The sequence below is a fragment of the Gavialis gangeticus genome, unplaced genomic scaffold, assembly GCF_001723915.1.
Source record: "Gavialis gangeticus isolate Ggan-Ray unplaced genomic scaffold, GavGan_comp1, whole genome shotgun sequence".
Lineage (NCBI taxonomy): Eukaryota > Metazoa > Chordata > Crocodylia > Gavialidae > Gavialis > Gavialis gangeticus.
Genome location: NW_017728994.1, coordinates 28,367,454 through 28,392,017, shown reverse-complemented (window position 1 = coordinate 28,392,017; position 24,564 = coordinate 28,367,454). Strand labels below are relative to the sequence as shown.

General features: G+C 47.6%; 1 protein-coding gene across 1 annotated transcript in view; it reads left to right on the top strand.

The window, feature by feature from the left end:
- The first annotated feature begins 8,827 nt into the window (after window positions 1-8,827).
- TLL2 (tolloid like 2) overlaps window positions 8,828-24,564 on the top strand; it is a 194,797-nt gene continuing 179,060 nt past the window's right edge. The window contains exons 1-2 of the mRNA XM_019502102.1: window positions 8,828-8,880; window positions 9,358-9,380. Coding sequence (XP_019357647.1) covers window positions 8,828-8,880; window positions 9,358-9,380 — 76 coding nt within the window. The remainder of the gene's footprint in view (window positions 8,881-9,357; window positions 9,381-24,564) is intronic.

Genomic DNA, 24,564 nt, shown 5'->3' with positions numbered 1-24,564 from the left:
TTGCGCTTCCTCGGGTGGTCAGGGCGCAGCTCAATGGCTCTCCTCCACACTGCTGCTGAAGCACCTCTCCAGGCCTCCCTGCGCTGCCAGGCTTCTCCCACCCTGTGCCCTGCTCTGGGCACTGAAGGCTCTCTTCCTCTTGGCTGCTGTCTTGCTGCTGCTGCTGGCTCCTGGGTGCCAGGCCTCATGCCACAGCACCACTATTTCCTCGTGCCCTGGCTTTGGCACCGAGGGCTCTTTTAGCAAAGGCCAGGCCCTTCTGGCTCCAGCTGTCTGGCTTCATGCTGGCTGGCTAACCCAAGCAGCCTCTGCTGCTTCCTGGCTCCGCTCTCTTGCGCGCCGCTCGTGCACTTCCCTGCCTGGCTGCCTGCCGGAGTTACAGGCCTGAGCCTCCCTGCTGCATCCCCCAAGGCCCAGGCCTGTGCACCACCCTGCGCACCGTGGGACCAGCCAGCCCTTCGGGGTTGCAGGCTTGAGCCACCACTCACGGCTCCCAGAGCCCTAGCTCTGCACGCTGAAATGTGCACTGTGACACCTGGCCACCCGCTGGGGCTGCAGGCTCGAACTGCCACTTGCAACTCCCAAGGCCTGGACTCTGCGTACCGAACTGCGCACCGTGATGGGCATGAGTGGTCTCACACCGCTCCCAGGGCCAGGTCTCTGTGCACCATCCCTGGGCACCATCCACAGCTTGAGTGGTCTCGCGCCGCTCCCAAGGCTGCTTCTCCAGTAGCAGATTCAGAAGCCTTGGGCCTGTTGCCCACTGGGGAAGAGATCCCCAGCTTTTCTCACTCCACTCTTCTTAAGTCCCTCGCTGCATCTCCCGCCGGTGTGCGGCATGCTGCTCTTTATATAGTCTCCAGGGCTCCGCCCCCGAAGTCTTCTGGACCTGACAGTGTTGTCGTCTACATTCATGTCTGTGAAGCTCCTCTCCACATCCCTCAGGAAAGGGGCGTGGCTTCACTCCTCTTGCTGCCTCCTGATTGGTGGATGGGCTCCACCGATCAAACAGCAGACTCTGGAGCCTGGGCCTGAACCCAAGCTCTGAAAGGTAAGTCTGCTACATTGCAATGGATCTAAAGTGGTTTGAGTGGTAGGCAGTTCTTCTGGGAAGTGTTTTATGGTGCATCCAGCTTTCCATTGATGCATGTTTGTCACTGGGACCCAGATTCTGCAGGTCATGCTGTGGTCAGAATAAGCATTTTTTTCTGGAGAGGTTCTGCTGACCAGGTACTTGGAAAATAGCTCTTCCTATTTTATGGAAACAGAATTGGTTGTAGATGCCTCATACTCTTGCTTTGTGTCACTTTGGTATCACGCTCTTACGAGTGAGATGCCCTCTATAGTTTCAGGAGCCTTGACCTTTCCCTGCAGGGGCACATGCTAGTGACCAGGTGCGGGGCTATGGGCAGCTATTGATGTCTATCTACAGTGCCTTTTCCAGGGATAAAGGATTATCAAAATGCCAGAAGTGTCTGAGTTACTTTCTTCTTTATACTCTAGATGCCTTCTAAATCTAATGCTGCTTTCCCCATTAATGTTGCTTCTGTTTTGCTTTTTTTTCTGGGGTTTTTTGGTCACGTGCTGTATTATAGGTGCAATTGGTAATGCCATTTACTAATGCAGCCCAATTTTTCCCATTATGAGTCCCTTTTTTTCAGTTGCTCATAACTTTTCCCACACTTCATCTGTTCCAGATGAAATATTTTATACTGTTTGGCTGACAGCTTTTGGCAAACTTTAGCCAAAATGGTTCCAGTGTTTAAGAACAAGATCAATAAAAATCTTGGTGTTTACAATGGAGTTTGGCAGCCTTGGAGCAGATTAATAGAGCTTGGTCTCAGGGCACTGACTTCCTGTACCACGGCCTGGCATTCCAGAACATGGATTGCCTTCGCTTTCCTGGTTCTGCAGGCCTCATGCAATCTCTTCACCGGTCAGATCTGACCCATAGACTGCAGGGGCGCTTGTACACATGACGCCTTTACCGTGTACGCGGGGGGAAAAATGTCACTTTGTATGGTATAATGGTGTCACACTGTACACGTGCAAGAGTTTGGGGGTTTTAAATGAGTTTGTGTCATTGGAAACTGAACTACATCCTGATGTATCAAATCACAATGAAGCAGCTGTCAGCTTGCCCCCCCTGGCTGTGGGAGTGGCAACCAGGCTCCAGAAAAAAAAGGATCAGGGCCCCTGCCGTTTGCCTTCAGCAGGCTCCTCCAGTTGGCAGGATGCATGGGGCCACCCGAGAACAGTCTGGCTTGCCTATGGGGCAGCATAGGAGGGCAGCTGAGTTTGCTGGTGGTGGGGACGATGCACTGGGGACTGGAAGCTCGGGTGGGCTGCTAGCTGGCTGGGTGCTGCTTGGAGGCACCTGATCCAACACTTCCCTGAGCCTGCCTGGGCTTCCACTGCCCTATGCACCATCCCTGCCACCTTCTCCACCTGCCAGCAAACCCAGTCACCCTCCTGCCGCATTCCCATGCTGCCCCCGGGGCAAGCCAGCCCACTTCCGGGGGGGCCCCCAGCTGTCCTGCCGGCTATAGGAGCCTGCTGAAGGCAGAAGCGGCAAGGGACCTGATCTGTTTCTTGTTTGGTTTTTTTGTGGGGGGGGGTTTGGCGGAGTCTGCCCACCTCTCCTGCAGTTGGTGGGTGAGCTGTCGGTGGGCTGAGCAGCCCCTGAGCTGCGGAGGGCCCCGGTCCTTCCTCTCATAGTAGCAGTGCCCCCCAGGGCTGCCCGGAAGGGCTGCTAGCAGGCCAGGTGCTGTCCCAGTTTGGAGGGCAGCACCCGGCCCAATCTAACTGTTCCCCGAGCCCACCCACTGGAAGCCTGCTGGGCACTGCTCCCTGGGTGGGCTCGGGGAACAGTTGGATCGGGCTGGGTGCTGCCCTCCAAACTGGGACAGCACCTGGCCTGCTAGCAGCCCTCCTGGGTGGCCCTGGCGGGTGCTGGTACCATGGAGGCAAGGACCAGGGCCCTCTGCAGCTCAGGGGCTGCTTGGCCTGCCGACACCTTGTGTGCTTGCTGCAGGCAGTCTCCAGCTCCAGCCAAAAAGAAAAAGAAAAAAGAAAGGATCAGGCCCCTTGCCTTAACGTGACAGAAAAATTGAAATGATGGGGCTTCAATTTAAAAACCCACTGTTTCAATTTAGGAGGCATAGAATAAAGCTCTGAGGACTAAACCCCCATCGCATATACAAGTATCCTACATTGCCAGGTCCTGGTTTACCATTTTAAATTCTGACAAGTTTTTCTCTGTTTTTACCCCCAGCTTTGGAGCAGGGATTGGCACTTCGGAAGGGTGGGGTAGGCACTTTGTTTTAGGGATGTGGCTTTTTCCACTCTGCTGAAAATATGTCCAAATTCAGCCAAAGTATTAAAAAAAAAAAAAAAAAAAAAAAAAAAATCAGGTGCAAATAGTGATCAGCAGAGACTTAGATGTTTTCATACTAGGTTCTTGAAGATGCTGTCCCTGCTCTGCAGACTCTAGCCTGGGCTTGGGCAGGACTTCCCCCGTCAGCTGCAGTCAGGTGCTAGGTTTTGTTGTCTGAATGAAGGACAGAGAGCCTGTCCCCCTTGTGTTTTTTTTTTTTTTTACTGGCTGTACCTGCCAGTCCCAGGTGGTGAAGAGGAGGAATCTGTCTGTTAAATGCAGACTGAACATGCATTAGGCTTGTAGGGTGGAGGAGAGCAGGGGGGTGACTGGGATTGAGTACTGGTGGAGCGAAAAGGGAAACTGGGATGGAGAATTGGCGAGGAAGGGGAAGAATGAGGTTGGGTGGGCAAGGGAAGTGGGAGCCAGTATACCAGAAGTGGACTGAGCTCAGAGGAAGAGCCAGGGGGAAACGACTAAGGTTGAAAACCCAGTGCAGCAGGAATAGTAGTGATCAAGCAGGGAGACAGATCTGATGAGTAGTTGGGATATGATAAGAACTGGAACTGGTTGGCTAGAGAGGCAGGGGCATGGAGCTGAGGGGGGAAAAAAAGAGCCCAGGAAGGAAAATTTGTAACTAGGATCTAATGCAGAGGGAAGTCAGAAGACCCTGTAGGGTTGGGGGGAGAAACTGATTTGATGAGGGTCCAGGCATGGGGGGAACTGGGAGACTGGAATCGGAGTATAGAGAACTGGGTGGGTGAGACTAGGCCTTGTCAGCCAAGGAGAATGAGACTGGAGCAAGATGCCTGAGGAGTAGAGAATGGGCCTATTGGGAGAGGAGAATGGGATTGCAAGGAGAAGCCTAGGGTCAGGAAAAGATAAGGCTGGGACACACTGGGAAGGTAGGGACAGAACAGAAGGCATCAACCTTGGAGAGAGGGGAAAAGGCAGAAGACTCTGCCCACTTCCTGCTAACAAGAGCTTGGACTAGATCCCAAGATCCCTGAGTTTTACCACTCTGCTGGCAGCAGGTGTCTGTGAAACCCAGAAACATCCCTATCCCTAGTGCTGATCTGTGCAGTGTGACAACCTGCTGCTGCTGCTTACAGATGTCTGTGCAGCAGACCTACAGGGTTCAGCTCAGTGTAGAAGATCCTGCAGGGGTGTCAGTGTATCATCACAAGACTTCTTGTTGCCTTTTAAAAATAAATCTAAGAAATTCCTTGTGCAGAATGATCTAGGAGACCATTTGGGGTGGAAAGACTAACCTTGTTAAAATACCAGAATGAAGATTGCCTGTGCAACCTTTTTTGCCGTGTACATATGTGAATGCAATAGTCTCAATTACACGATCACATGAGCCTGCTCTGGGGATCAGTCAGGGCTGTATAGGCTTCTATCTACCTTGCCTCATTTGTTGCAGAAGCTGGGAGCTGCATCATGAAGCAAGCTGTGGATTGTGGTAAGAGAAGGAAGGGGCTTGTGGAAAAGCCAGTTGAATATTGTCGCATCTTGCTTTTGTCACAGAGCACCTGTGTGGTGCTGGGCAAGTCACTTAAACCAGTCCTTCTCCCAGTTGGTCACTGATGGAGGGTTCCTTGTTCCCTGCCTGCCTGAAACCCTTATAAAAATTACCCCCCTGCCTGACTGAAAGCCTTGTGTGGTTTGATGTCAGAAGTGCTGAGCACTTGCAATCAATGGGAGCTGGGCTTGAATATTGGAATGGGCTGTTGTGTTAAGTGCTCTGAAAAACTGGGTGCAGGTATCTCTAACTGAACACCTGAAATCAGTGAGTACTTGTGACCTGACCAGGTCTAAGTTCTCCACCTGTAAGATGGTGATAATACCCCTTCATCTCCCTGGGGCCTTTTATGTTTGTGAAGCCTTTGCAGGCCCCAGTGATTAATACCATTGAAAAGGTAAATGTCAGCTTTGTCCTTACAACAGGGCATGCCTAGTGTGCAGTACATCAAGCAGGGGACACCTGTTGAGTGAGAACAGAAAATAAAGGATTAAGCAAATAGTTTCTTTGCTGGGCTGGGGACCTTGTGGGTGTGGAGTGGGTGGCATGTGGCATATAATCATGGAACCTGAGAGGTTAGCAGAATTCATATGAATAAGTGGGCAGAGTTAAGGTTGCCAGCAGCTTTAATCCTGGTATTTCTAAACATTTGTGTGCTTGGTACTGTAACCTAAAGGTTGTTTTAATGTTCTTTTTGTATATATTATTTTTATAGGCACAACCATGGTTTTACACTGTCTTTACCAGTGTCATAAAGGACACTTAAACTGCAAATGATTTCTGGCCACAAATTCCCATTCTGTTCCAGTGTACTACACTTTTAATTGCCACAAGTATTTCCCATTGGAAATAACCACCTATTGATCTTCTTTTCTTTTCTCTTCTTCTTTTGTTTCCTTTTAAATAAAATCTCTAATATGCCAGCTTCCATTAACACAAAGGCTTGGGTGTTTGATAGACGTGGTCCCCAATACTATACTTCATGATGATGTTATTGATTTTATTAAGGGGTATGTGGTTACCTATACCACTTCCTTTAGGAAAACTACTCCAGGGCTCTTTATTACTGCATCCAAATGCTATAGGATAACTCCTGTGTCAGTGGTGGGGGTTATTAAGGTAGTGGCTACTGTCTTAGTGCAGGGTCCCTTCAGCCCAAATGACTGAGAAAAGCATAAGGCAGCTGAATAAGCCAGCTGCCTCTAGTGCCCTGAGAACCCAGTCAGTGGCATGAGTTCTTGTTGTTTAACGGGGTTCAACGAGTGGTGGCTTTCAACCACTAGCCAGTTAGTGAGTGCCTATAGAAATGTGCAGCTGCCTTGATGGGTTACATGCAAATCATATGCATCTTTCATGAATGACAGCTGATAAGTTATGGAAAACATATGTGGTAACTTCTTCTGCACTTTACCCTATGACATGTTACAGAGGGTGGTGCAGTCTGCCACTGCAAGTGGGTCAAGGTGATAAAAATTTCCGGGAGGGAGAAGATGCTTGATGCAGGCCTGAGGAGCTAGGAATTAGAGTGCTGTGATGAATCTGAGCAAAGGAGTCCATCTGTCTGGACTGATGGGCAACTGAGGAATACCAGTGTGCAAGTGAATAGCTGGGAATAATTCCCAGTGATACCTTGTGAACCAGCAGTTTATATATTTTATTCCCTCTAGCAAAGCCCCATGAAACGAGATAAAGATTTGGGGCCCTTTAGCTGGGAAGAAAGGAAGGGTGGTCCCTGCTCCCAGAAGCTATCTGCAATTCTGCTGATTGCCACAAACTCCAGTGGGAGCTCTGATCTAGTGGATGGAGTCACGGTGAGAGAGTCCAGAGACCTGGGTTTTTCTTAGCTGTACTATGAAGTTGCTAAGTCCTTCTCTATTCCCTCCTTGATCCTTGGGCTCTTTCTAAAAGAACAGAATGAAATACTATGACTGAATTGGATCAAGTGGAGGGAACAATTCCTTATTATAGTGAGAGGCCACAGTGACCTAATAGGACGCTTCCATCTCTGACTTCTCTGGATGTCATGATTGTATGTTACCTCCCAGCAGGAGGCAGCATTTGGAATGAACAGCAGTCTACACGTGTTAAAGGGGCTGGAAAAGAAGGCCGTCCCAGGAGCAAATGAGCTGTTACTCGGACTTCTGTGATGAAACCTTCCTCTGTGGAGGCCAGACAATCTCAGCATTTATACATGAGTGGCGTTCAGTTACAGTGCTCTGGTAACATCTGGAAGCTGTTTAAATTGGCCATACGAGCCATAAGTGAAACAGATGCATATCCTTGAGCAGGCTTTTGTCATTTATGTTGGAGCAAGAGAAGGCTGCAGCTGGCTTGAAAATCGGGGAGCTTGTCCTCATCCAGATGGAGTTAAGTGCCAGGAGCGAAACGAAGAACCAGAACATTACAGGATGCCTGTTAATGAAGACCAACTTCTCATGGGCATGTAGGGCATAAATAAGATGGATGTATGCAGTGACATTTAACTCTTGAGCTGCTTTACCTCTTGCCAGCTCCCTGCTCTGTTATTTTGAGTCAAAGCCAATAGATTGTAGCTTCCTCAGCCTCCAAATACAGGCTTATTTGAGATCACACGGGCTTCTGTTGCTCTAAAGTCAAATTGTCGCTCGCTCTCATTGAATAAGATACTGCATGGCCGGGAGTTCTGCTGATTTTAGTACTTGGCATGAGGAAGCGGGGGCAGAATCATACTTAAAAGCATTACTTAGTAGTGATGTGTAGTGTAGCAGAGGGCTTCACATGGAACTGGAAAGAGTAGGACTCCTGGATTTTTATTATTTTTTCCCTGTTGTACAACTTTTGGACAAGTCACTTAAAGTGTCCACTGTCTCTGCTTATTGACTTTTAAATACATCTGATGCTGGTTGCCTCTTGCAGGGAGTTGTGAGGAGACCTGGATCTGAAAAGCCTCTGAAACTCAAGTCAGAGTGTGATTTGTGTTGGATCTAATCTGTGCTTGTTGGACTGAATGACGCCATGCCTCTAAATGACGCCATGCCACTAAATCTCTTGTTGATCTTGGGTGAAAGGCCCTCATACAGACCCCAAATGGATGGCCTCCTATCCTTTGCCATGCTTTGTTCAGAAAGAAAGAGCTGTCTGGAGCGTGTGTTGCTGTAATTTAGCATATCATTCCTTGGTAGGAGTTTGCCTCTCACAGCTGCTCAGCAGGGTCTCAGCAGGCCACTTCCTGCTAATACAGAACTCTGCAAAAAAGATTGTGGAAGAGCTGTTAAAGGTACAGGAGCACTTAAGGACAGGGAGGGTGGTGGTGTGGTTAGACTGGAGGCCTGGTGGTGCATGAACTAATTGATTAATAGAACTTAAGGGTAATAGGGGCCATAGCATCTTCTCATCTGACATCCTATATAATGCACCTCATTACATTTGGTTTTATAAATGCTGAGAGGCAGAGAATCCACTGCTTCTTTGGTAACTTGTTCAAATGCCTAACTATCATCTCTTTTAGAAATCTTGGCTTTATTTCCCACTGAAGCTTGTCTGACTCTGTCTTCTAGCCATTGGTTCTTGCTGTGCCCTTCTCTACTGTCTTACAGAGCCCTTTAGCTCCTTATAGCTTCTTGCTGTGAAGGTCCTTGCGCCCTGGCATGAAGTGGTCTCTCCATTTGCTTTTTGATTGGGTAAGATGGACCTTTACATCTTTTGCTGAGGCATGTTCTCCAGCCCTCGCATCCTTCCTGGGTTCTGTTTCTGGCTCTTCCACTGATTCACTTTGCGCTCCTGATGACTCGCTTCACCTGCTTCTCCGTTAAGGCTGGTGTAGCTCCCTAGAGAGTGTAGGAATGAATGGATCCCTGGAATCTCTGGATGGTGTTAGAGGCATGTGCTCAGCCTTACTACGGGGCAGATATTATGTAGGTGGTCCCCAAAAGGATGTATCATCTGCCATGACCAACAGGCTTATGCCTAGAGCAGCAGCTGCCTATGAACGTGAGGCAAGGTATGTAGTTTTCTTGCCAAATAGTTACCTTAAGTCTCCTGAAGCTGTGATTTGTATTGCTGCAGGGTGCCAAATGCCCAGTGAAATGAGTGAGTGGGGCAGCCAGGCAGGATAGGACTGTGTTGACTCTTGCATGACGTATATCCATCAGATGCTGGGTTGCCTGACAGGTGCGTGGTCAGGCATTCTGTAATTCAAAGCCAGTGGGCTGGCAGCTTTGGTCCCAATGTAAATGACTAGTTTCCATCTTGGTTTCAAGAGGCCGGTAATGGCCCCAGGTCTTATGTATCCAAATAGTCCCACGGAACTGCTGTGCCGGAAGTCACTCCTGAGTGTTAGTGTTTGTGATGGAGGACATCGCTAGTGATGTGGAGGTCCAGCTGCTCCCAGCTATGCCACCACTGTGTGACCATACTACCCTGGTACAGCCAATTTCAAGTTTTTGTCTGTGCTGATGAATCCTTTTGCCTTATGCAGTTACTACCTCAATGTGGCTGTGGGTGAGGCCCTTTCCTTTGTAGCAGGTAGTCATGCTCCTAAATAAATATGTTCTGGAGAGGAAGAATTTGCTGAATGAATAGGACAACAGATGGGAATTTTGGGGTGCGAGTGCTCTCCCTTGCTCTGCTATGATCTGAGAGAGTCCCTTTTCTTTCTATGACGGTGTTCTCTTCTTACACTGTCAAACACACTCATCAGAGGAGGAACTGTTACCTCTGCCCAGGAGGGCTCTGATTTTGGATGGTGTCTTTAGGCATAATAACTATAGCACAAAAGTCAAACTATTCCTGGTTATTCCTGTGCTCCACTGACTGAGGCTGCTGTTGGAGATATGTTCAGTGCTTTTTCTCTGCATCAGACTGTCCTGATCGAAAAGAGGGAAACCTAGGCTTTCTAAGATGGCTACTGCCAAATCAAAAAAAAAACTTTAGAGATGCCTGTATGTAATCCAGCCTCATGCTGAGAAGTGGGATAAGCAGCAGCCCTTGGCTTACAATTGGAAGTAAACATGATCCCAGAAATGGGAATTCTTTTTAAACTTACAGGTGAAAAAAAACACTTTCTCCTCTAATAGTGACATTCCCTTTGACTCAGTTATGGGAAAGCAGGGAGGGTGTGGAGGAGCAGGGAAACGATGCAAAGTTGGAGGACGATTGCTGTTCTCTGACCCTTTCTAATTTGTCCCCCAAGCAGTGTTGAGGCTAACTGCAATGTCTTGATGTTGCTGGCTGGCTATATAATTATAACATCTTGTTTACTGATGGGGAAGGTGAGTGCTTCATTTTGAGAAGTTGTTTATAGTTCCTGAACACCTGTAGCATGGCGGTCTTGCCTGCGACGGCCTGCTGTATTCTTTGCAAAAGCGTGACACGTTCCACTGCTGGAGACCTGTTAGGGGTTGGGAATTTTCCACGCTTGGTCTCCTGTGAAGGGAGAACTTTTGGGAAGCTTGAGAGAGCACCCTGCATTGTTATGGGGTTTGGAGGGGTTAGCGTGAATAGAAGCACATATACCCTGGCATAACAGAACCAGCTATGATTTTAATGTTGAAAGGTTAAAAACCTCAGCAAGTGCATGAGCAACGAGACTGGCAGTAATGCTGGCTTAGTCCTGTTGTACAGATGTAGCATTTCCTCTTTGCTTCTCTTTCTAAATGCGTAGCTTAATACTCTACTGGCTTATGTCATGAAATGAATGCACCAAATTACTCTGCTGGGACCTTTAATCCTGGCATTTCTGCTTATAGCAATTTCACAGCCCTGATGCCTGATCCTGTCCGGTGCTGAGCACTTTCCGCTTGTGTTGAGTTTCGGGGGGAGCTGAAGGCATTTGTCAGCTTGCAGGATGGGACGCTTCAGGCATGTAGTTCCTTAAATCTGATACTGGCAGGGGGAGGGGATGTCTCGAGTCCACACAGGGTTTGCTGCTGCCGGGGTTCTTTGGCTCCATATCATGCCCCCTCCCACCCCCATGTGATGCCGCTGCCGCCCTGGCCGATTAATCTCCTTGTGATCTCTTCATTGTTGCAATTTTGGCAGCCAAAATTCTCCACCCAGGCCTGAGAATTTAACTTCAGCACATTTGCATGACTGATCTGATTTGTCTCGCTTCTATGACGACATTGTTTCTATGGAAAATTAATGGATTCTCACGTTATATTTTTAATGGCCAGAGCCCCCTTTCTTCATCCACGGGCTCTTAGATGGGAAGGTTTGTAAACGGCTCAAACGGTCTCTCCTCTGTACGTAACTCCTGTTTTGTTTTCTGTACGGTATCCATTAATAACAACAACAATAATAATAAAAAAAATTCCCCAGGCATGCAAGAGTATGGTGCCTGTGGGTAAGTCGCAATGAATAGAATGACCCTATTTCTGCTCTCGGTGGCTGGCCTGCGACTGGATGTAATGTACCATGAGCTATCCCTGGGGTAGCAAGGGTTTTAAGCTCTCAGCTTGCCACGTTTTGCTCCATTTACAGGCCCATGTTCACATCTCTTTTACTGAGGCTTCAGCCCACTAAAGCATTGGTTTTCAGACCAGTTTCTAAGCAGGTTGTCATATTGCAGTCTGTTTCCTGCACCAGCAGTAATGTGAGAGAAGAGCTTTTAGGCACCACCATGCGCTGGGATTCTCTGCTGCAGAATCACAGGGGTTGATCCTGGCTGAATAGCCAGTAGAAGAAGTGCTGTTTCCTCAGGGTCATTCATAAATGGCTCTAGTGACTGTTTGTTCCCTTATTTCTTCAAATGTCCAAATGCCCCTTGTGGGCAGCTACTAAGAAATCTCTAGCTACCTGGAATAATGTAGAGAAGCTCATGGAAGTGGAACTCCAGAGCTCTGGTTCGGGTGGCTCGTTGGTCCCCATGTGTAGGGTGGCCATGATGCCTCTTCCTGGGGCACGGTGACCAGGAAGTGTGCAGCTCTGCTCCACAGAGGTCTGGGGAAGTGACCCTTCTCTCGCACAGCGCTATCCACTATTAACGCTTCAGGTAGTTCACAAGACCTGCTGCGGTGTACGCTTGCCAACCACAATTTTGTGAGGGTTCCAGATAGTCGATGCACAATGGGAGGTGCATGGAAGGGGCTGCACACTGCATTTTCTGTATATTGGGTCCTTTTAAAGGAGTCTGACTTTGGATATCCAAAACCATGAGTCCCTTTGAAAAAAATATTGGCTATTACAGATGCTACAGACTGTAATGTGTCTACATAGCGTCAGATTCTGCTCTTTAATAGCTCCCTACAGAAAATACGAGGAGAGAGCAGAACTTAGCTCACCTACTTTATGATTTCCTCCAAGTTCAATTGCTTGCTTTAGCACTTGCCTAGCCAAAGGACTTCTGAACTTGGTCCGTTGCTGCCTGGCTATGTTGTACCTTGTTGTTTTGTCTGTCCTCTCTCATGCAGATGTAATACATTGACTGTATCTACCTACCCCAAAGAACCTGCTTTTATAACCTACTCCTGTTGAATGTGAGGCTGTGTTTCCCTCTAGGGGAAGCGTGGCCACGTAGTAGTTAAGGAGTGTTGCCTTAGAGAGCTGGGTGCTTAGCTGGCACAGGAGAAGTTTCTGGTTTTAAGTCTAAAAGGGAATAGGTTTAGTCCCTACTACTGGCAGCTTACCTAGGGAACAGGGCTGTGTGTAGACGAAATGAGGGGCGTATGTGCATGACACCTTAAAGTAGGCTAAATGATTTTGCGCTGCTTTAATGGTGGTGGTGTTTGCATGTCTCAGCAGCGTATTGCGCATTAATTTCAGCAGCTGTAGGAAATTCGGTGGTGTAATGCACCTTAAATGACTTGGGGCACAGCCAACTAAAACTCCGAGGAGGAGTTTTAATTTGCCGCTGTACAGCTGTGGAACGAAGCACTGCGCTCTTTGCAGCTCCATGGCTCTGTAAGAAGCCCTGAAAGCAGCCTGGGAAGGCAGCCTTTGCTCAAGAAAAATGGTGAGCCTGATTTTCCCTGCCCCACCCCCTGCCGAGGCTGCCTGAGCTGCACAGGGACCACGTGCTTCCCTCTGCAGCCGTGGTGCCCCCTGGGACTGCCCAAGCCAGGGGCGGCCGGGGGGGGGGGGGGCCCTGCTGCTTTGGGGGAAAGCCCCAGCCCCCCAGCCCAGGGACCACTCCACCTGCTGGCAGCTCGCCCGTCCTGCCCCACCCCGCTCTGCCATCAGAGAGGCAGGTAGGCCGGATGTGTGCATGATGGGTGGGGGTTAATTGGCCCTAAATTGAAGTGGTATTTTTAAAAACCCACTGCTTCAATTTAGGGCCCCCACTTTGTCTACACGCACCCCTGGATTGCAAATGGCTCCTGCTGTCCTTTTGTTGCTACATTTAGTTAGATATGCCATCATGAATGTGGGGGGCAGATATGGGGAGCTCAAGTAATAGGATTGCTCAGTGGTTCAATTTATAGGCACACCCATTTCATTGGTTTTGTTTAAAAGGGCTGAAAATTGAGCTGGAATATTTTAGTTTGATTGCTTTGCTGCGGGGAAACTGGGGAGTGGCTGATCTTTGCTGGCAGAGGCAACTGGTTGGGAGAAAGCAATTGGCCACATTTAAACATGACTCTGAATGGTGGGTACTGCAGGCTTTGGATTTTATTAGCTTGGAAGTAATACCTCATAGCAATAGGCTGCAGATCACACAGGACTAGCTGGGGAGGAAGGAAGGCCATAAAAGAGGAAATCAATTTAATACCCAGCATGTGTTTGCAGCAGGCTCACCCTTCCTTCACATTGCCAAAGGAAAGATTAATTAAAATTGTATTGAGCTGCAGAAATGATGGAGGGTGTAAAATGAGGCTCCTGAGATGATTCTCTCTGTAATTAATTGACAAATATGTCCCTGGTTGTCATTACCCAGGACCTGCCATCTTCCGGTTTTAAAGGACAGCCAAAGCGATGCAATATTTCAAACCCCAGCATTTGCGTCCTCTCAAGGTGAGCAGAGCAATTAATGAGGGTCTTTGAATGTAGATCTCTGGCTTTCTCTGTGGAAAAGTGTTGTTGGCATGACTGAGAGGGGAGCTAGGGAAAGACTGTAATATCAGTGCTGTCTCTTCATGGGGCCTGTCACCGGGATCACAGAATGCTGTTATACATCTTCCAGAGCCCTTGTCTATGCTGACCTCCCTGCCAAGTCTAGGGCAGGCAGCCAGCTACCCAGAAGTAAGCCCTGGCCACTTGTCCTCACTGTGGAGGCAGGGAGACCAGCAGATGTGGCATGTCTTGATTTTAGCAAGGTTTTTTATGCAGTCTCCCACAGCGTTCTCCCAGGCAAGCTAAGGAAGTATGGGCTAGATGAATGGACTGTGAAGTGGATAGAAAGCTGGCTGGAGCATTGGGCTCAGAAGGTAGTAATCAATGGCTCAATGTCTAGCTGGCAGCCTGTATCAAGCACAGTGACCTGGGGTTGGTCCTGGGGCTGGGTTTTTTTCAATGTCTTCATCAGTGACTTGGAAGATGGCATGGAGTGCATGCATTGCTCAGCAAGTTTGCAGACAACACCAAGCTGGGGGGTGGGGGGGAGATAGTAGATATGTTGGAGGGCTAGGATTCAGAGTGACCTAGACAAATTGGAGGATTGGGCCAAGAGAATCTCACAAGGTTCAACGAGGACAAGTGCAAAGTCCTGCACTTATTGGTATAGGCTGGGGGCTGACTGGCTGGGGAGCAGCTCTGCAGAAAAGGACCTGGGGGTTATAGTGGACAATGAGCTGAATATGAGCCAACAGTGTGTCATTGTTGCAAAGAAGGCCAACAGTGTACTGGGCTACATTGGTAGGTGTGTTGCCAGCAGGTCAAAGGAAATAATTATTTCCCTCTAATCAGCGCTTGTCAGGCCACATCTGGAGTTAACCATGTTCAGTTTGGGATGCCCACTACAGAAAGGATGTGGACAAATTGGAGAGAGTCCAACAGAGGGCAAAAGAAATGGTGAGAAGGCTAAGGCACATAACTTCTGAAGAGGGGCTTAGGGAACTGGGTTTATTAAGAGAATACTGAAGAGGGATTTAATAGCAGCCTTCAATTACCTGAAATGGGCTTTCAAAAAGAGAATGGAGCTAGATGGTTCTCAATGCAAGGTGACAAATGACAGAACAAGGAGCAATGGTCTCAAGTTGCAGCAAGGGAAGTTTAGGTTACATATTAGGAAGAATTTTCTCACTAGGAGGGTACTAAAGCACTGGAACAGGTTATCTAGACATGTGGTAGAGTCTCCATCCTTGGAGGTTTTGAAGACCCTGCTAGACAGAGCTTTGCTGGGATGATCTAGTTGAGGCTGGTCCTGCTTTGAGCAGGGGTTGGATTAGATGACTTCCTGAGGCCGCTGCCAACACTAACTTTCTACGATTCTGATTCATTCTGCACACCAATGCTGGAAATTAGGCTGAGTTAGTTTAGAGTGGACCTGAGCTTGTTCACCAACACTTTTGTTCTCGGGCTCCTGATCAGGTGCACCTCTTGGCATAAGTTTGAGACTCCCTTAAGACAGTGATGCTACCTAATTTCATGGGGTGGCAGGGTCAAGGTACATTCCTTGCCTGGGCTAGGCAAAGCACTGTTGTAGATGAGGCTTTAAATTAGTGGTTCTCAACCTTTTGGGACTTGAGACACCCCCTCATTGGACACAAGGCCCCCCTCCGTAACTTGTGCAATGAGTGGCACCCAGGTAAAAAAAAAACAAACAACTAATTTACCTCCTCAGAGAGGCCAGGCAGTGGGAATGGGGGATTGTCCAGGCAGGGATAAGCCTGAGCCTGGTCCTATCTGTTTAGTTTACTGCTCATCTCCTAAGACTTCACTTGTCATCTTACATTTCATGGCACCTAGCCCTGGCACCGTGGTTGAGAATCACTGCCTTAGGTGCTCCAACAATTTTGATTTACTGCAGTGTCTGAGCACCTTGCAGTCTGTGCTGTATTTACCTAGGAGGTAAGGAGCAGGGAATTGAATGAAGACCTGATTTCCCCAGCCACTGGCTGATGCTATTGCTCACTTAATTTCAGTAATTTAATGACGAGCATGAAGAATCCTTCCCCCCTCCCCCGCCCCATTATTTTAGGATAATGGGTGGGAAGGGACAGGGATTCCTGTATGTCTCTTAATACTCTATTAGAGGACTGGACTGCAACATGGCTCCTCTGCTGTGCTGCTGGTGATTGTGGGGATGGGACAGGACATACTGTTTGACCTCCGTCTGCCTCAGTTTCCTATCTTCAAAATAGGGATGCCCTTTACAAAGTGCATGATAGAACAAATGAATTATGATCAGTAGTGCAACACCACAGCAACCTGCAGTCATTTTTTTTTTTAAAGGCTGTTGACGAGTACTTCAAAGCTGAGCAAATTGTGCCAGTTTGGTTCCATGGACTTTGTATAATCCCCTCAACTCAGCTCTCCCTTAGCTGAGATTGAGCACTCCTTGGATTTTTCTGCAGCGATTGGGTTAAAAGGGTCATGACCACAAATCCATACTCACCCAGGTTTTGTCTGGTCTGGTTCAATCCACAGTTTTTAGGACCTTGCCTTCATGGCTTCAGCTGAGGCTCTATGTCAGAACTGTTGGTGAGTCTGGCTTGGCAGTGAGTCTCACTCCCATTTCCCATAGCAGATTTTCCAGCACTGCAATTGGCTATTTATATTTAGGCAGAAGGCAGGGTAGATTTGCACCCCACCGCAACTAAGTACCTTGTTCTATTAATATTTTGACATAAACTCCCGGCTGCACTGCGAGTATTTATGTCCAGTACAGCTATAATGGGAAAGCACTGGCTTCCGCCCAGATGCCTCAGGGGAAGCAACCCTGGAGGTTTTGTTTCTCTATTGAAATCAATAATAAACTAATGAATATGCTTGGCATTGCAAGAACCTGAGCGCACAGAGCAGGTTAAGCCTTTAGATTAATTGGATGCAGCATCCCTAGCCTGCCTTGGTAATAGAGGCACAGGAGCAATACATGGCTTTAGTTTGTTGTGACTTAGTGATGGATGATGATGCCTGACTCTGGGATATTGCAGAAAAGAGCATTTTTAAAGTCTCTTGATGCTAGGCCAGCACTAAAATTTCCAAAGATCAAGTGTAATTGACCAGGCCAGGAAGAGAAAAAGTAATCTGAGTTTAACGTGAGTGCTGGTTTTGGCACTTCTCATCTCTTTAGCTGGTTACAGTACAAGTTGGCAAGTTGAAAAGGGGTGAGGAGGGGAGATGTCTTGCCAGAACGTTGACTTGCACATACATAGACTGCGAAGGCTTCTATGCCTTAGCATAAATCTACATACAGTCCTTGAAGGTAGTGCTGGAGAGGAGATGAATGTAGACGTATCCTTTAAAGACCTGTAGCTAACTCCCCCTTCCTATGTTGTTGCTGACGTGCCTCCTGGTAAAGTGTGGCAAGCACATGGCATGCAATGCGCTGTACCCAACACTGAAGGAGCAGGGGAGTTTTGGTCAAGGTAATGAGGTCAGAGTTCTGACTGTTACCGAGGGTACCGCAGGATCTTGAACATGTTCACTCAGAGCAGAAAAAAGCCTTATTTTAAACCAAGTGGGTTTCATATGGCTCAATTTATCTTCTTTGGAAGAATGAAGGGCCGAGTCAACCTACTCGGGATTTGAACATTTGCTTAGGGCTGTAGAGCGCTAGCATCTGTAGAAAGCTAATGCATAAGCCTCTAAGCTAACCTGCATCACTTCTGGTCTGAGGTGTCATGCTGTGGGGCCACTGCTGTAATGTTTTATTAGAAAGTGGCTACAGTGCAGATGGTTAGTCATTTAAGAGTCCATAGGGGGAGCTCCTTTCCTGAGTGCATGTGGAGTGGGCTTTGCTTTCTGCCTTCCTTAAATCCATCCAGTGGCTTGTCATACCCTGGAACGAATTATGTAGTTCACTGGACTGCTGTCCAAGCACCCAAAGGAAGAAGGTAGAATGTAGAGAAGCAGCAGGGAAGTTCTGAATATTAAAAGGAAAAGGTCTCCTTTCTACTAACCTAATTATGGCAGACAGTATAATCCAGGCCAATGAATAGCTCAGTTTTCTGCTAAAATAACACGGCATTCAGCAGGGGGAAAACGCACATTGTTCCTTAAATCCAATCATTGTATATGCTCAAATGCATGTTCTTATGCTTGGATAAACCAAGCATAAGATGCTCATCCATTGCTACATTGTTGCATTTCAGGATGGTGTTTTATTGGGCACTAACGAGAATGAATGTAGGGATTCAGAGGTATACGCCTATGTTCTTGTAAGAAATGGCTTCCCAATAGAGGGCACTACAGCACGAGGTATAGCAGTTTTAGAGAGAGATGTCTATTTTCAGGAAGTGCTTGAATAGATCTATCCAAAATTCAGGCTTTCCAGTTCTCCAGCAGTCTCGAGACATTGGTTTCATATGGATTTAGAAGGAATTGGGAAATTTGGAAAAGCTTTCGTTTCAGGAACACTGGTACAAGTGTTTCCCAGGGAAGTGTGCTTTCTGGGTAGGAAACCCAGTGGCTGCTGATTTTTTGCAATCACTAATCTTGTCCGTATCAGTACTGTTACATAAGAATATGCAATTCCATTATCACAGCTGCTGAGGCTGTAGGGCACCTGTTCCATGCAGGCTGCCTTGGGGCTGGAGTCCCCCGTGGCTTTCAGACCCTCCTGGACAGCTGGCTCCCAGGGATGGGCAATTTCTGACCGTCTCTGTTGAAGAGAGGTTTCTATATGCAGGGGAAAGAATAAAGCCTGCTTGTTGTACATGGTTGATGCACTTTTTGTGCCTGAATGCAAATCGTGCTTTGCATCATTCAGCTTCCAGGAGGCCACGTTCTCCGGATTTGATCCTTTGGATTGCCAGGTGTTGATATGGTACGCGTCTCTTCCTCCAGACTTCCTGAGCACTTTTTTTCTTTGATATCTCACTTTGTTCTTCCCTTCAACCAAGCAAATGCACTGCGTGTAATTTTTTTTTTCCCATGGAGGGACAATTCAGCAGTCTCATCCTCTTGTTCCTGAACTTACGTTGTTAGCAGAAATATCAAAACCCCACAGTACAGTGAAGTGCTTTGTTTTAGAGAGAGCACAATGCAGTAGTGAAAAACGGGGGTGCTTGGTCTCCTCGGTGCTTGTTCATTCTGGGGCTAATGAAAGAATCGGCACAACTGGAACGTCATAACAACGTGGATACGAGGCCTCTTGCTGACTCCTGTGCTGAGGGCCGTGTGATGGAGAAGCTGCTGCGGTCGCGCTACAACAAGAACTTTATTGGCCCCTCAGACTCGTGAACAACGTTACTTTGATGCGCCAGTAGATGGCACTCTCTTTTTATTTGAACTGAGTACATGTACACCTGCGACTAGCGCGCTCTCCTTTATCTAATATGTATGGCTGGTGGTGTATGGGCACTGCGGTTTTCTCTTGTGCTGTTCTACTTTGAGACGACTACACCTGGGGCTTGAGGAGGAAGTTGGGGCCGTGCATTTGTGTACGTACGTAAGAGAGAGAGAGTTTGTTGTATTGGCAGGTGCACAGAACAACTCGGTGCACGTGTGGGTGCAATTATTGCTGAAGAACCCACTACAATTAAATCTCTGTTGTTTAGTTTCTCCTTTGGGAAGGAAGATCTCTTTCTGCCAGCAAAATTGCACTGAAGTATGTTTTACAGCCCTGCTGACTGTAGATCTCAAAGCACTTTACAAATGAGGTCATTTTTATCATCTCCATGCTTTTGGAGGGAGAAACTGACTTGCCTGTGGCCGGCCTGAAGTTCAGTGGCAGAGCCAAGAATAGACTTAGGACCCTGTGCTGTAGCTGCAGGGTCGGTGGTCCAAACAGTGAAGGCCAGCCTGAGGTTGAGGCATCATTATCTAGTGGATGTAGTATTGGACTGAGATCTGAAACCAGGGCTCTCTTCCTGGGTCTGCAATGCCCTCCTCTGGTGCATATGAATGGGCAAGCCACTCTGCATTTCTATGCATGTGTGAGCCTCTGATTGTTCAGTTTGTCTTGTTTACTTAGGCCAGCGATTCCCAACTTGTTAGACTCAAGGCACCACCTGCAAAATGCCAGCTTAGCTTTTGCTCTTTTTTTTGACTACAGAAAAATATCAGAGCAGTTTTTATATTGCAAAGAACTTGGGCAGACCACAACAAAACCACAGCAGGTTGGATCAAAATGTATTTGAGGATGTAGATTCCTATATGAAACTTATGAGTCTATCTTGTGATTTGTGTAGGTGTTTGAACCTAACAGTGCTGATACTATGGAGCATCCCATGTCATGGCAGCCTAGCTGAGAATCACTGACTTAAGACTGTAACTTCTTTAGGGCACGTATTGTGTCTAATGATGTGCTTGTCCAGTGCAATAGAGTCTTAATCTTGCATAAGATCATTGATGGAGGAGACAACATTGCTTCAGAAAATCCGTCATCACTTTTTAATTGTATGTGGATTAGCAAAGATGCTAATTTGGGCTGTGATTCATAGATTCGTAGAAGTAGGGTTGGAAGGGACCTTGTCGATCATCAGGTCTGACCCCCTGCCCTGGGCAGGAGAGAAAAAACAGGCTCAAATGACCCCAGCCAAGTAGACGTCAAGCCTCCTCTTAAAGAACCCCAGGGCAAGAGCCATCACCACTTCCCTTGGAAGTTGGTTCCAGATCCTAGCCACCCTGACTCTGAAGTAGTACCTTCGGATGTCTAGTCTAAGCCTGCTCTCTAACAACTTGTGGCCGTTATTCCTTGTTACCTGGGGGGCGCTAGGGGGAACAAGGTCTCTCCCAAACCCTGCTGGTCCCCCCCTAGTGAGTTTATAGATGGCCACCAGGTCCCCCCTAAGCCTTCTCTTGTGAAGGCTGAACAGGTTAAGGTCCCATAGCCTCTCTTCATAGGGTCTGCCCTGCTGTCCCCAAATCATGCGAGTGGCCTCCTCTGGACCCTCTCAATGCTGTCCACATCCCTCTTGAAGTGCGGCGCCCGGAACTGGATGCAGTACTCCAGCTGCGGCCTGACCAGTGCTGCATAGAAGGGGAGGATCACCTTCTTGGACCTGCTTGAGATGCATCTGTGGATGCACGACAAGGTACGGTTAGCCCTACTGACCGCGACCTCGCATTGTTGGCCCATGTTCATCTTGGAGTCAGTAATGACTCCAAGATCTTTCTGCCGCTGTGCTCTTGAGAAGGGAGTTTCCCAGCTTATAAGTGTGCTGCTGTTTCCTACTGCCCAAGTGCAGCACCCTGCACTTGTCGGTATTGAAACCCATCCTGTTTTCGTTAGCCCACCCCTGTAACCTGTCCAGGTCTTGCTGTAATCTGTCATTCCCTACTAGCGTGCCCACCTCACCCCAAATCTTGTTATCAGCAAATTTAAACAGGCTGCTCTTCACCCCATTGTCCAAGTCACTAATAAAGAAATTGAACAGCGCGGGCCCAAGGACCGAGCCCTGGGGAACTGCCCTGCCCACTTCCCTCCAGGTCGAGAAAGACCCGTCCACCACCGCTCTGAGTATGACCCTTCAGCCAATTTGCAATCCATCTGACTGTGTAGGCATCAGTGCCACAGTCTCCTAGTTTTTTTTTAATGAGAATGAGGTGGGAGACCGTGTCAAAGGCCTTGCTGAAGTCCAGAAAACCTACATCCACCGCAACACCTGTGTCCAGTGCTTTTGTGACTTGATCATAAAAGGCAATCAGGTTGTTCTGACAGGACCTGCCCCTAATGAAACCGTGTTGGTTGCCCTTGAGCATCATCCCTGCTGCTGGCTCATCACAGATGTGCTCCTTGATAATCACTGTAATGTGCCCGCATGCCCAGTGTCTGAACAAGTTGACAGAGCACTTTGTACAGATGTTGCTGGTTTTTGGTTGTAGCCATGTTGGTCTAAGGACACAGGCAGGTAAGGTTCTTTTGGGTAGATGTGATATCTTTTATTAGACCAACTGAGTAGCTGAAAAAAGTTCTTTGCAAGCTTTCGACTGAAATCGCCCTTCTTCAGGCATAGGAAGTCCTGCTTTTCTGATACTCCAAGGAATGAAAGAAGCTAAAAGTATGACAGGATGTCAGTGAGAATGTAAATAGGTGGAAATTAGGAAAACAAAAGGTAGAAAAGGGAAGGGAGGGGAAAATATGAGGGAGAGGAACTCCAAAGGTAAGTAAGTGAGGCTACTGTAGTAGCTTTCCAAGGTAGAAAAGAGACTGGCTGAAAAAGTAAATAGCTGGAAATTAGGAAGACACAGGGTAGAAAAGGAGGGGGGCTAAGGGGAATGTCAGGCAGGCTGTGTGTTACAAGTCAAATGTCTATATTAAGTCCATGATTTTTTGTATCCAGTAGATTTATGAAGTGAAGTTTGTAGGCTCATCTAAAAAAGGTGTTTTGTAAGTTCCCTTTGAGCATTAGACCTGAGAGATTGGAGACGGAGTGTTTGTCTTGTGAGAAGTGTGCCCCCATAGGTAATTGTGTTTTCTTGTCTTTGATAGATTTTCAGTGTGTGTTCATTTTTGTATGCAGTTGTTGTTTGGTTTCTCCTACATATTTTCCACCAGTGCATGTGGTGCGCTGGATGAGATGTATTACATATCTGGAGGTGCAGGTGCAAGATCCAGGAATGGTGATGGTTCTTTTGTGGGGCTTGGTTATTGTGGGAGTGGTGGATTGTTGGCAGGCTTTGCATTTCTTGTCCTGGCATGGTCTGGTGGTCATGAGTCAGGGTTAATTTAACTTGGAAATCATGAGTCTCCTGATTTATGTATTTTATTTTTTCATGAGAGAGTTGGCATTACTGTACTAATTTTAACCTGTTCCATTTGGAAGCAGACCTCAGTCAAACAGTTGTAAAGGAAAAGAAGAGCAGAGAAACCAGGGAAGAGGCAGTTGGGTGTGTTCTGCTTAGCAGCAGGTACTCATCATGCAGTGGAAGAGGAAGTAGAATAAAGGCTTTGAAGCAAAGCCACTGTGAGAACACAGCTTTGGGAATGGTTAAGAGCCATGTAGATTAGCTAGTGAAGGTCACCCCCCTCTGTCTGTCGCTGCTTGTGTCAGTTCAGCTACACCCCTCTCTCTTTCAGTTGCTTGCTATTTGGTTTAACCTGGTCACCCAGGTGACTGGGCTAGGTAAATTTCTGAGGGGAGGGGGATCTCTCTCTCTTCCTCCAGCAGCATTTTGGAACAGGACATGAGCAACAGCCTCCAGAGATTCTCTGGATGAATCAGTGAGTAAAAAACCTGGAAACTAGCTAGTAGATTAGAACTGAGTAATTTGGATGCGTATTAAAAGGGTCCCTGAACCCAGTACCTGTAAGGCTCAACTTACTGTGGTTTGCTCAAAGTGTTTTTTAACTCCTTAGTTCTACCCTCCCCACCAACACTATTTTACTTGATCAGTGAAGGTGTTGGGTTACACCATGACTAGCTGTTTCACTGTGTTAAGGGGCCTTTCTGCTCCCCACAGAGCTTAGCTGTTTATTGTTTCCTTCAGTCATACCTGAGATTACCCTGGGGGGCTTCAGGCTAAAAGAAGCACCCAGACATATTACCAGTGGGAAAAGTACCCCCAGGGCTTGCGAGGTCTGTGTACCCCGGGCTGCACAGAACCCTAACAGAGACCAGTGCCCGTGTGGTGGGAGTGTTACCCCAGGCTTGCGGGAGTTCTCCAAAAAGGGGGCTGGCCGGCCATAGGCTCCCCAGGGGAGACTCCTGAAGCATGGTTTTGGGCTTGGCACAGTGAGGTGGGTGGCTCTGCGTAATAGTGCCCCTTACTGTGCCGCCACACAAGGCTTATCCAGAAGTGGAATCCAGCATGGTGCAGTGGTACAACTGCACCTCCCTCTCAAGTTTGGGTGGAGCAGGAATCAAACCCAACTGCCTGGGAATGATAGCAGCTTTTCTATTCAGGCAGCACGGAGGGACTCAATTTACTTCACTGATTCCTGCTAATCTCAGCTGCTAACGACCCTCTCTGCTTTTTAACCTCTTGATGCATCATTTATCCTTTCTTCTGCAATTCTGTCTGTTAGCCATTCCTGGCAATATCTCTTGCGTTTCACAACCCTGCAGACTGTTTTTATTCCTAGCTAAAAGCCTTAATTCATGTGTGGTAACATTAATTCAGGTGAACTTTTAACTCGGGTATGGAAATGGCTAAGAATGAAGTGTTGGATGCACTGTCAAGATGCTCAAGAAAGCTAGATTTTGTTTTACAAATCTGAATAAGAGATGTATATTTTACCTATATTGACTACAGCACTAATAAAACAATATGTTTGGACTAGTTTGCTTAGTTTTTTGTATTTTTAACTTAATATGTAACCTAGCAAATTAGTGTGCATTCTAATAAAGTTACTTGGTTTTTGCTTTGCTCTTCAATGAATAATGTAGCAGTGTGCCCCTAGCATGTTAGTAAATTTTCTAGTTTCTCTTTAATTGGAGAAAAATGTGATATTGCACCACACCATTTGCACCCCCTTTTTCAAGAGCCCAGATCTGCTTGATGGGCTTACCACAAGTCCTGTGGTATGGACTGTGGGGAGTGCATCCTGCCCTTCCCTCCCCTTCCCTTTCCTTCCCCCATCCTCTTCCAACACTCCACAGGATGCAGAACTGTGCCTACCATGAGAAAAACCCAGAGGGGGGAGACACTGAGCTCAACCCCTCCTTTCCATAGGCGGTGGGACCCAAGGTTGCCTAGCTTC